The sequence below is a fragment of the Hippoglossus hippoglossus genome, chromosome 10, assembly GCF_009819705.1.
Source record: "Hippoglossus hippoglossus isolate fHipHip1 chromosome 10, fHipHip1.pri, whole genome shotgun sequence".
In the NCBI taxonomy this organism is placed as follows: Eukaryota; Metazoa; Chordata; class Actinopteri; order Pleuronectiformes; family Pleuronectidae; genus Hippoglossus; species Hippoglossus hippoglossus.
The window spans coordinates 24,162,415-24,175,296 of record NC_047160.1 but is presented as its reverse complement, the minus strand read 5'-3'; the positions used below and the strand labels follow the sequence as shown (position 1 = coordinate 24,175,296).

The 12,882-nt window shown below is 39.9% G+C and overlaps 1 protein-coding gene across 1 annotated transcript; it reads left to right on the top strand.

Annotated features, from left to right (window-relative positions):
* The first annotated feature begins 4,879 nt into the window (after window positions 1–4,879).
* Window positions 4,880–7,636, top strand: il21 (interleukin 21). Its single transcript, XM_034597556.1, has 5 exons — window positions 4,880–5,012; window positions 6,575–6,688; window positions 6,789–6,827; window positions 6,943–7,023; window positions 7,202–7,636. Exons 1-5 carry the CDS (start codon window positions 4,983–4,985, stop codon window positions 7,226–7,228), a joined length of 291 nt encoding a protein of 96 aa, XP_034453447.1. The 5' UTR covers window positions 4,880–4,982; the 3' UTR covers window positions 7,229–7,636.
* The last annotated feature ends 5,246 nt before the right edge of the window (window positions 7,637–12,882 follow it).

Sequence of the window (12,882 nt, the reverse complement as noted above, 5' to 3'; positions counted from 1 at the left end):
GACGCGATGCTGCTAAATTCACAACTTTATTCAAACCTTCACAAAAAGACAAAACAAAGATATTAACTGAACTCATCACTTTGTGCTTTATTTGCACGGAGCAGTCATTTTTGGGAGGGTGGGCGTTTTTCAAACTGCAGATGATCTAAATTAGAACAAAACTTTCCTATTAGGAGTTTGATGCTTTCTGTGAAGTGCCTCCGTAGCCCCTCAGCTGTTATTCCCCTGCTGCTGTGGTTAAAGAGCATTTTCACATCACACGCTGCGTCTGTTCAATACTCCCACTGCTCCACCGCTCGTTTCCTTTTCCCATAAAATGACCAATTTCCAAAACAACTCGGGGATGTGAGTCGGGTCGTTGCCGGTAAAACATGATGTGTGTTAATAACTGTTTAAAAAGGTCAAGAATGTGTGTCACTGTTATGCAGCAGCCAATAATCACAAGCCCCCTGAGAGTTAGGAGACATGAAGATAAACTTATAACCATCATAGTGCCCTGAAGAAGAAGCAAGAGTGAGACTGACTGCATCAGTGGTACGTCTGATTTTTATCTCATATATATATATATATATATATATACATATATACTATAACTTTCACAGGGGGCTTGGTCATTTATTTTTTTTAAATGTACATTTTATTTAGTTGGAACAGTGTGTGTGTCTTAAAGCTGTTTAAATGTTTTTAAAAAATCAGTGTGATACAGCCAGTGTTTCTGAATTTCTCCTCTGAAGTCGTTAGTATTCTAGTAGTAATTATATATGTATTTATTATATGAAATCTAATTGTATTCTTTGAACAATGGGATTCTGAAGATTAATTTGAGTCTGACACGTTCTGTACAACGGCCGCGGAACAGTTGGTTCTCTTTATTCCAACCTGATGTATACTTTGAGTTTTAGTTTGGTCCAAATCCCATCCGTTAACTGCTGTCATTCCAATTATTCTACTTTGAAGACGAGTGTCGTTGAGGAGGTAGAGCGGGTCGTCCACTAACCAGAGGGTTGGTGGTTTGATCCCCAGCTCCTCCAGGCTGCAATGCTGAAGTGTCCTTGAGCAAGATTCTGAACCCCTGACATATGTGCTGGTGTGAATGTGTGTGAACAGGTGAATGTGGGTTTAAAGTGTCAATAGGAATAGAACAGGGCTAAATAAACACACTTGGCATTTGTAAAATATTTTAGAATTTTATTCGGTCAAAAAGAGACAAATGACTGTTTCAGTTTATCACAAGCTAAAGGTTTATCTGAGCATTTCTTAATTAGAGGATCATTAAAAAAGTGAGAACAAAATCACTGAAAAATTAAGCAAAACAAAGAAACAAATTCAAAATTAATAATTTCCACAAAAAAAATTGTTCACTGTACAACAATTGCAATTTCTTACACAAATCTAGAAAATATTTTACACATAATTAAGATGTCGTGAACCAATTCAATGCAGTAAACCTGATAAACTTAACACTCAATCAACCTTAATTCTCTGGGTGATAAGTCACTGAATAATAACTTCCATCATCTGGTAAAAATTAATAGATGCATGCGAAAAAATCCAGAAAAACAAAGTTATAAATATAACAGGAAAATTGTCTGTTGACGTGACGTCTGTTGGAATCATAACCAGATTTGGAAACTGTAGCTTCATGACGTGCATCCTGTTTACCGATGGTTAGGATTGATAATTTACTCAGTAATAATAATATTAATACGCTGGATGAAACTCTGCGTCTTTATTTTCAACATAACTGGTAAAGATTTTAAATTTACAAAGATTAATCGTTAATAACAAACGAGCTGTGTCATCCCTGTTGCCGACCCGATCAGGCGATCCCCCACCCACACACTCTTTCTCCTCTTCCTGTACACTTACAGTAATATCGTGCACTTTTTTTCCATAACCTTCATTTATCCTTGTTGTTGTGGATCTCACGTTGACTTACGCTGATAGCAGATAACAGATTTTTTAAGTAAACAATATACTGCATTAATGTGTGTGTGTGTGTGTGTGTGTGTGTGTGTGTGTGTGTGTGTGTGTGTGTGTGTGGCATGTTAACTTTGAACCTTTGCAGCCCAGAGACACGAAGAACACAGTATTACACAGTAAATCCTACCGTGCTGCAAGTGAGGGTAGGAAGTGAACAATGCTAAGATGGAGTAAATCCATTTGTCTTAAACGCTCAGGTTACTGCACGACGCCGAATCTTTACATCACGTATGAAACTTTAGCGACAAAAAGCCTCATGTGACTCATTGTTCTTTCACCTCGCTCCCACACAAAAACAAATGTCTGACTTTTTTAAATGCACATTTTATTTGGTTGGATCGGTGTAAATTAGAGGTGAACACGTGACACAAAACCAAATGAACTACTAACAAAAAAGAAAACACAAATACAACCGAATAGAGCTGGAAATTAAAGATTTTTAATGTCAAATGTAAATATGAATGCACATATTTTCTGCATTGTTTGTGTAAAATTAAAGTTTTCACATCAGGAGACATAAATTAAAGGCTCATAGGTTTTTATCGACCATGTAATAAACGGGTCAGACTCTGGACAAAAGCCTTTGTGAACAGGTGAGTTGTTTTAAAATGGCAGAATCCGATTTATTGTCACTCCCATAATACACACTCAGCAAACATGGCCTACGTAAAACATTAATATATATATATATGTTTTATAACTCAAGTTCAATGAGTGAATTTGCCATGATGTGTGTATTCAGCAGCTCAGCAGTTCACTCAGACACAGGTGGGTTACAGGAGAAGTTCCTTGACGGCAGCCAGGAGGAGGAAAATTCTTTTGAATTGTAAAATCATACCTGAGGAAACATTTTCCCTCTGTATGTGCATCACAGACGAGAGTCCTGATAAGAGAAGAGTCAGAGGGTGAAACACCTCTCAGACCAGTCGAGCCCCCACCCACCTTTTCCTTTACGCTCTCAGAGAGAGCGATTGAGAGAGAGAGGGAGAGTAACAGAGAGAGAGAGAGAGAGAGAGAGAACCAGAGGGGTTTTCTCTTTCAGTCTCACTCTCGCTTCCTCCTCTCTGGTCGTGGAAGACGGATGTAAAGATCGTATGTGGAGAGAATGTGTGCACGGACGCTGACGGGGTTAGAACGACTGAGCCGGGTGGACACACTGACTAACATGTGATGCCTCTTGAATTTCCAAAGTGTGTAACGCTGATGCAGATGATTCTCACCGAAGAAGAAAATATTCCCTCCTGTCTCCACACAAACATTTGCATGATGCAACGCTCTGTAACACGACAACTCAATAAAGAGATGAAACCTGGTTCATGGTGGCCTCTCAACAAGGGCCGTGAAATATTAACTAAGAAATCAAGGAAATGTTTAAAAAACGCGGTTTCTCACCATGTGACCAGAGGTGAAAAATGATACCAGGATCTAGCCCCTGATCCCGATCTGCACCAATATGTTATGGCTACTTCCCCCGACCCAAACCACATCCTGCCACCAAGTTTTGCGGTAATCTGTCCAATGGTTTTTGCGTAATCCTGCAAAGTAACAGACAAACTATCAAATCTTCTTGACAGAAGTAAGGAAGGAAGTAAAGAAGGGAAGCAGGAGCCCCAGGGCCCGTTCAGGACCTACTAACTGTGGTGGAGGAAGTACTCAGATATATATAACTACCACATTGACTTCTCTATTTGAGTAAAAATACTTACTAGCTTTTAAATATACTTAGAGTATTAAAGGTAAGTACGTGGGAGTAGTAGTATCTTCTCTAATGCAGCATACAACAGACTAGGGGGGGGGGGGGGGGGGGGGGAATCGCAGGGTCACTCACATTATGATACATGACTCATGATAATATCACGATTAAGTGACTCTTCGATAATCGATTTATTGCAAGAGAATCAAAATGATGTATTTTGTGATATCTGTCAAAATGAAGACTACAAATGCACAAAAAAGTCTAAAAACACAAAGTAACTTGTCAGTGTCCACATGTGCCATGATTCCAATAATCAGATCTCATGAGTCAGGACAAAGATTTATTGCTGTATCAATATTTTGTCCCACCCCAACTACAGACACACTAACAACACACCCCGTAATATTCCCCATGAAACAAAAACTAAAACAAACTGTCTCCCGCCCCGAGAAAACTGTCTTCTCACTTTTCCTTGGGAAGATTTCATGTTTGACCAAAAGCAGAAGTGAGAGGACTTGAAACATTTTCTCACATCTCATCTGATACGTATTCATCAGCCACAAAAATGTTTTTTGTTTCTGTCCATTTCACGAGGACGAGCAAACGAATGTTGTCTCGTCTCACACAGGCCGTTTTTCTCAGGGTGGAAGTTTCACGCGCCACAGCCTCGGTGTGTTTGTGTAGATCAGTGAATACGTTCAGGTTGTCACTACCACACCTACGGACACTATACCTATGACACAGTATAGCTGCGGTGACGTGATTCAAAGTGAAAATGGGAAGTGCCGTCTTCCTGTAGCTTCCTGTCGGCTGCTCTGAGTTTCGCGCGCACGCATGCATCTATAGGCCCCACGCACGCGCCGCTTGACGCCACTTTCGCATCACGTAGTGGTGACTGCCAGTGGAAAAGAAAATTTTGTTACTCACACCCCAGTTTCTGCACGTTTCCAAGTCTCTACCAGTGGTTTTCCTGTGTCCTCAGGGATACATATAAGAAGGTAAGCGACACAGCAGTCCACACTTCCAGTAAATCTGACTTTTGGTGATCTGTCGTCTGACTCTGAGAACATGAAGCTGATTGTTCTGCTCCTCGCTGCAGTGTGCTGCTCTTTGGGCTTCGCAGAGTACCAAACCAAGGAGAAGAGGAAATTAGTAGAGGTCCTGAGGCAGCTGGATCATGTGAGAAAGACTCTAACCCTGCAGGTAAGTCCCTCCACTTTTCACTTCAACTCTGCCCGTCCACAGTCTCAATTAGACCTAAAATCCATGTTCTTGGTTTTTTGTCCTGCAGCACAACGAGACGATGCTGAATTCTCCACCGCACGATGTCGAGGTAAGCAGATGCAGAATGAAGTCGACAATATGGTCACTGCCACTCCTAATAGTTGTGGTTTGCTTACTCATTGCTGCTGCTCTCCCACTTGCTGCCGGTACAAATTGTCATTTGCCGGCTACTGTAGGAGTTCATCAAATGAGTGAAAGTGTGAAATCAGATTTAAATTAAATTTATCACCCTGTAGGTTTCTGTGATGGTTCAACCGTCATTTACAGTAAAATGGAAACAAGGCTAAACCTACACATTTTAAATATGTCTGATGCAGTTTAGAGAGAAAGCTGAACAGCCAGTAACCTATTAAATCAAGCAACATTTTGTATTTGATATTAACCGGTTTTCAGTTAAGAAAGGATGAAGTGAAACAGCTTTTAGTTGGTGTAAGAATTTAATTATTAAAAAACCTGCAGTCCATCAGGTCATTACAGATAAGTAGCATCATTAAAACTCTTTCACAATGCGAATATGTCGTTTTAGTGACACGCATAATTATATGGAATAGAAACCAAATACTGTATTATGCAATGCTGCAAAACCAACAGAGCAACAAGATCATCTGAAAATAACTTCAGCGGCGTTACTCGTAAACTCCAATCGGATTCCTTTCTTGTCAGGCTCACCGTCTCCAGTGAGTCAACCCGAGAGAATGCAGAGTGAATTTTCTTTCTCATCGCTTCTGCTGCACTCTCGGTGAAATGTGATGAGTAATCGAGCAGAAAGTAGAAAAGAAAAAAAACTACGACACTTCCTCACACGGCCTCACAAACATAACTGAGAGCAAGAAGATATCTGACTCACTGATTTCTGAGTGAGGCTGAAGCCACTATCTTTGTAAAACACAGATTTATATTAAAAAACTACATAAAAGAAATTAGGAATCAAATCAGCTGTTGTGGATGTTGCTCTTGTTCACCGGTTATTTGGTGGAAACGCTCGAACAAGCGTTTCACTTGGAAAAGATGTGTCACATCAACCAAGATTTCTTTGAGGGAAACGGACAAAAAAAAAACATCCCAAAGCATTTTAGGAAAATTAACTTGAGTTTTAAATAGTGGAAACTTGTTAAAGTTTCAGTTTAAGTGTAAATGTTGTGCATGTATGCGAGTGGAAAGGCAACTGAGATGGTGAAGTCATGACATGAAACCCGAAAAATGTGCTTTCTTGGAAATATTTTGATGATATGCAAAATTGTAACATGAAAAAAGTTATTGCTTCTAAAAATACAGCTTTTGAATGATCTATCCTCTCATTTACCGCAAATCAATTATTTGTCCCATTGTCATTTTCAGTAGATGAGTATACGTGTATCTGTAAATCAAATCAAATACAATATTTTAAATTCAAGACACACAAATGACACATTTTAAAAACTCCCAAGGGGTAAATTTACTTTTTTTGCACTCATCTCAAAACTGTTTACAATGAGTAAACAAAGTAAAAAAAAAAAACACCAAATAATTCCTCTGTTTTCTTTTTTCAAGAAGCTGTTTTGAACTCTGAACATTGATATTTTTTTGTGCTCTATGTTCACACTGTTTTTCCCCCCCCCCGTTTCATTACAGAACTGCTGCTGCCTGCCGGCCTTGGAGTGCTTCCATGCAAACCTGATAGTCCATTTCAACGGCACCAACAAAATACATAAAAAACTTAACAGGAGCCTGAATAGTTCCATAACTGTGAGTAAACTGTTGCGGACGGGACGGTTTTAAACAAACAATATCTAAAAGTGGAATTTGTAATAAAAAAACCAACACATTTCTTTCCCCCCCCTTGCAGAAAAGCGGTGTGGAATACTGTCCTTCAGGAAACAACACGGTAAGAGGAAATGTCACCGGTGTGTTTCACAATCAATCACCACCGAGAGTTCGGTCGTGTGAAAGCTGCAGACGAGGGCGTGCAAAGTTAACTTCTCCTCCTTCTCCCCGTTCAGACCACGTGCCACGACTGCGACTCACATCCTAAAGTGAACGTCCAGGAATTCTTCGACAGGCTGGAGTCTCTAATTCAAAGGGTGAGGAAGTTTGTTAAAAATGCACTGTCGATATCATTATTATAACTATTCACCACATACCTCTAAATATATGTAAAATACCAAAAACATCTTTGTTTCTATTGCAACGCTTTGCAAATGTGGTTTAATATCTGTAGGCATTAAAATTAAATATATATATGTTGTTCCTCCTCTTCAGGCTTTAAGCAGACCGGTGCAGGGCTGAGAAACAGAAGAATGACGCCGACCGACACTACGCTGACAATATGCTAAACATGGAAAAGTTTACATGTTGTACTTTTTAAACTATTATTTAACTTATTTAATATATTTATTGAGTTTATTTAGAGGAGGTTAATCTCAAGCGAATGAAGAATGTATTTTCAGAGCAGCTGCTTTGCCGCCACCCAGTGGACTGGACTTGGCAGTTTTTTCTTTTTTCTCTATTTCACTCGCAGTGAAAGTTGATTCATAACATGTTGAAGTTCTCAAAGAATAAAATGTATACAATGACATTTATACTGTGTATGATGGGCCTCAGTACAGACATTCTTTTATTCACCTAATTTGTACCATTTAAAAAATAATAAATAAATTACAACAATGACGTTTTTGGTTTTGCTTGGTTTGTTTATGGGATGTCACTCGAAACTGGTTGGGTTTGTTCAACTCTGAAGTAATCTGGGATTTCAATATTTTAATATATCATCAGTATATTTTGTGTGCAATCTTAATTCCACTCACCCTGTTTATCCAGTTTGCATTGTAAATATTAACGTCATTTTTCATATTTACACAATTTCAACCCTGGGATCAATAAAGTATTTCTGATTTTGTTACATCCAGACTTGATTATTGTAATTCCTTATTATCAGGCTCCAGCAGGAAGTCGTTAAAGACTCTGCAGCACGTGTCCTGACAAGAACAAAGAACAGAGACCACATGTCTCCAGTATTAGCTTCACTACACTGGCTTCCGGTTAAATCTAGAATAGAATTTAAAATTCTCCTCCTCACCTTCAAGGCCCTTAACAATATGGCACCATTATACCTTAAGGAGCTGTTAGTACCTTATCAACCCACTAGAGCACTGCGCTCCCAGAATTCAGGCTTACTTGTCGTCTCTAAAGTCTCTAAAAGTAGAGTAGGAGCCAGAGCTTTCAGCTATCAAGCTCCTCTCCTGTGGAATCATCTCCCACTTTCAGTTCGGGAGGCAGACACCATCTGTACGTTTAAGAGTAGGCTTAAAACCTTCCTTTACGATAAAGCTTATAGTTAGAGCTGGTCCAGGTTTGTCTTAGACCTGCTCTTAGTTCTGCTGCTACAGGTCTAGAAGGTCGGGGGACACATGACACTCGGAGCTTCTCTTTCCAGCTTCTCCTTCCTCTTCTCCCTCCTTATCACATCAAAGAAATTCATATCTCATCAATACATGTTACTGACTTGACTTCTTCCCCGGAGTCCCTTTGCCTTATCGTCCGCAGATCCAGGGCCGCGGCTGTGGCCACATCGTGGATTAGGATCTGTGGATCGCGTATCAGAGATCGTACTGGTGGATCCAGTATGACGGATTCTGCATCATGCTGGCTGATCGTGATAATAATGGCAGATCCTTTATCGTGTTGGCATCTGATAGTGGTGGTGGACCACGATCGAGGTGGCAGCTGATGATGGATCCTAATGGCGGCAGTGGACATGACTGTGGACGATAGTGGCATCCGATCTTGATGGTGGATCCTGATCGTGGTGGCTGCTGACCATAGACTATGATTGCAGCAGGACTGCTCGATACATCGTATTTCTCCTCAGACACTTGACCATTACTGACAATAATCCATCAATTCATTGACCTTCAGTTATGCTTCAAAATGTTTAACCCTTATCAATGCTGCTAAAACCTTTATCTTGATGTTCTCCTTTACACTTGACATCTAGTGCACTTCTGTCCGTCCTGGGAGAGGGATCCCTCACATGTGGCTCTCTGAGGTTTCTACCTTCTTTACCTGTTAAAAGGTTTTTTTTAGTAGTTTTACTCTTGTTGAGGGTTGAGGGCAGAGGAGGTCACACCCCTATGAGACAAATTGTGATTTGTGAATATGGGCTATACAAATAAAATTTGATTGATTGATGATGCTAATTTCTATTGTATACTTTCTCATTTATTACATTTTTACTGATGCACCTATTGTGTTATTTGCTCTCGCTTTTGGAATATGTTATAATTTTATCTTAAAACTGCAACTTGAATCTGAAGTATATATACACTGCTGAACCACTGCTAGTGCTGATTTTAGTATTTTTCTTTTACTGGGCAAATTGATATTCTCAAGCTTGGTGTAGAAATTGTCAGATTATTTCCGATCTTTGATTATTCTTTAGTGTGTTGTTGTAATAATAATATTATAGATATATCAACATTGCTGACTGGACTATCCTGGTAGAAATAAATTCAAATTTAAAAAAATGAAAAGAAGGGATGCTGCCCTGATAAGGCCAAGCATGGTCTTAAACCACAATAAAATGGCACCAAAATTATTCATATTGACATATCTAGACTTATCATTTGACATTAATTACACTGTTTTTATCGATCTATCCTGTGAGTTTTCTCCTTTGATAGTATTTTAAAAGCAGTGTGAAATGAAAAGAACCAGCAGCTCCAAACTAAAACATGAAATCCTGCAATCCACGCTTCACACCATAGGATGGACCCAAACAGGAAGAGTTTTAAAAAATATATATATAACTTACAGTTAATAGCACAGTTGAACCTGTGTGTGCTATTTGTATGTGTAGAAACTCTGAACTTCCCTTCCTCCCCACTAGAGAGCACCCTAACGGAGGCTCATTTCAGACCCTTGTGATGTGTCGAGACTTTTGTGCTGCGTCTACATTGTCCCGAAGTTTTGCCTTGTTTCAAGATTTATTTGTCGTGTGCAAGTTACCACGAGGTCAACAGCCCAAGGGCGTTGGATAAGAGGAAACGTATCAGCTCGGCAGTGCAATAGTTACATGTAAATAAAAAGCAAGGTAGAAAGAGCTTTAAAAAAAGTAAAATACAACACAATACAAAACTAAGTCTATACACATTGAAATGTGATGTGTGGCATTCATTGCAAATGAAGTAACAAACAAACAAACAAACCCTTTGTTTAATAAAAAAATTAACCCTGACATTTAAATTCATATAAGAAATTGTCAAAGCTCTCTTCTCCGTGTCAAAGAGTGCAACACCAGGTGTATTTACAGCGAGCGCAGCAAGTGGTTAAAGTCTGTGGCGGATAAAAAGCACCACGAAAAACACTTCAACAAACACGTGTTGAACAACAAGGTGAAGCAGATGCCACCGACAACTCTCACAATGACAGCTGCGAGCACGTCAGGTGTCCTCACTACAAACACCTTCTGCTGCGGACTTCCCAGGTGACAAAGGGGATTTCAGAGATAAAACACAAACTCAGAAGATTTTGACCAAGATGTTATTCACACCTGTGAACAAAATATTCCTGCAACCACTCAAGCCTGTGTTGACGTAACCCATTAGAGGCTGGTGGGTGGTTTAGTCCAGCAGAGAAAAGAACACCACAGTAGAAACACAAAAAGAATAGAGAAATGCTTTTGTTTGAAAAGTTTTTGGGTTTACTGCTCAGGAGAAAGTTTGCTGGGGCCTGTGGCCCTGTCACGATTGTAATAAACTGTGCGTATACCCTGCCCGTGCTGCCACTGTGCACACTGGAGTGATGTGTGGAGAGAGACCACTGCAGCCAATTAGATAATGGGCAGAAGACGGGTGTTTGTCCGTGTTTTAGGGGCGTAGCTTCGATGTGGGGCCAGTACGGTATGTAGCCTGCTGCCGTTAGCTTTCCCACGATTACAAACTATAAGTGGAAAACACAAAGTTAAAAATTAATCAACTACAGATTTCCCACATTTCTTGGATCACGTTCAGAGAAACGCGCGGGGAGACAACGTTCCAGCAGAATGTTTGAGCATCAAGGAAACCAGGAAGCGGTGTCATACTTACGAGCCTGAGAACAAGGCCTGCACGAGGCTGCACGACTCTTTTTTTGGTGAGTCACTCTTGCTGTGTGTGACAGTGTAAAGTCAAGTTACAGATTTAGCAGAGTCCTTTTATGGTCTTAGACAATTTGAGTTGAGAAGTGATTTAAAAGGATTTATACACCGTTCATATTCAGGTTGATCGTGGTTATTGGTGTTGTGTGTTATTAGTTGAAAAGGTTTAGATGCTTTAATGCCCAGAGAACACTCTACTTTCCTCATTCTATCCATTGCTGCAGTTCCTCTTTTCAGCCTCGGTCTGAAACGCTTGGTTCTAGCTCCTTGTCTATTAAAGGCCTCCGTCCTGATAAAGCCTAAATACATGAGCATAAATAAGTCTCCTAAAATAATCTCTGGAGCAGCACGCTGAGTGCCGAGTCTGCTGTGACACTAAGACACAAACATAACACAACTACAACATGTGAATGATGAAAATATATACCACGTAATATATAATCGTGCAGTAAGAAAATGGCAGAGAGTCTAGTGTTTAATAATTCACCACATAAGTTGACTCAAATGCAACAAGGCCACTACCTGACTGACACAACACTGAGGTGGCCTGTGGTGAACAGACATCCCGAGTATCACGGAAACCAGAGCTTTACTTTCCCTTTGAATTATTTCCGTGCGGTGAAAAACGGTGAGTTCTCTGACATTTAGAGGTCGGACATGACGGATTCTCTGGACATGAGTGTGTCATAAAAAGGGAGACCACGCCCACATGAAGCGTCACAGGAAGTGAGACTTGGATTCACGCAAAGGCTGCAAAGTAACTTTTAATTCACTGTATTCGATCCACTACGTTGCTCTGCGGACACAGAAAAATAGAAAATAAAAGCCAATGAATAAATACAAAACAGTCACAAACACTGCATTTGGGTTTATAGAAGAGGTTGTTTTTTTTTTATTGTCAGGAAGAACCAAGGGTTTTACAAAGCTGGGATCAACTACAACCAATAAAATGATTCAGACGCAGGAAAGAAACTTTAAAAAAAGAAAAGTGTAAAACGTACGCGGTTAATTAAGCTGCAGCTAAATTTGACATTTAAATGATTCTTAATTGATCCGTTAAGAAATCGACAGAATTCAGTGGCAACAATTTTGATAAAACATTAATCCTTTCAGCAACTTTGTTAAAAAGGAAAAATTCACTGGCTCTGGTTTTGAAAGATGTGTTATTATTTGTTTGGACGATTCCTGTTCTAAATGAGCCATCGTGTTCGGGACGGATCGGACGCATCAATGTTAATCAAATTTAAAATCTTTAATATATGTACTAAGAAAGTTTAAGAAGCTGCATCTTCACTTTTTGTGCTCAGGATCAAATTTGAGTTTAACCCTGGGTCTGCAACAATACACGTCAATTCCACTTTCATGATGATCTTGGTTACACATTTAGAGCAGTTAATAACTAATTCTGGTCAAATAACAGGTTATAAAAGTCGACTCGTGCACCTTAATATCAAAAGCTATCTTAAATGTGTGGGCAAGGAATTGATAGTTAGACATGGAAACAGCAGGGATGCCCCCCCCCCACACAGCGACAAATTCCATGGATAGAAATTTCCCCACCCTCTTCAATAACGTCAAAATCCTCACACATTCGTTACTTAGGGTGTCTCCTGGAGAAACCTTAAAACTGAAACCTAACCGGTGAGCAATAGAGAGTGACTGACGACAGTGTCCACCGTGACACCCGTCTTCTAGCTTTGATATCTGGGATAACACCAACGCTCTGCTGGGGGGGGATTCCCCTCAGAGGCGTGGGTGTGTGACGTGACACATCTCAGCATGCACTCCTACCTGCAGCCACTCATGC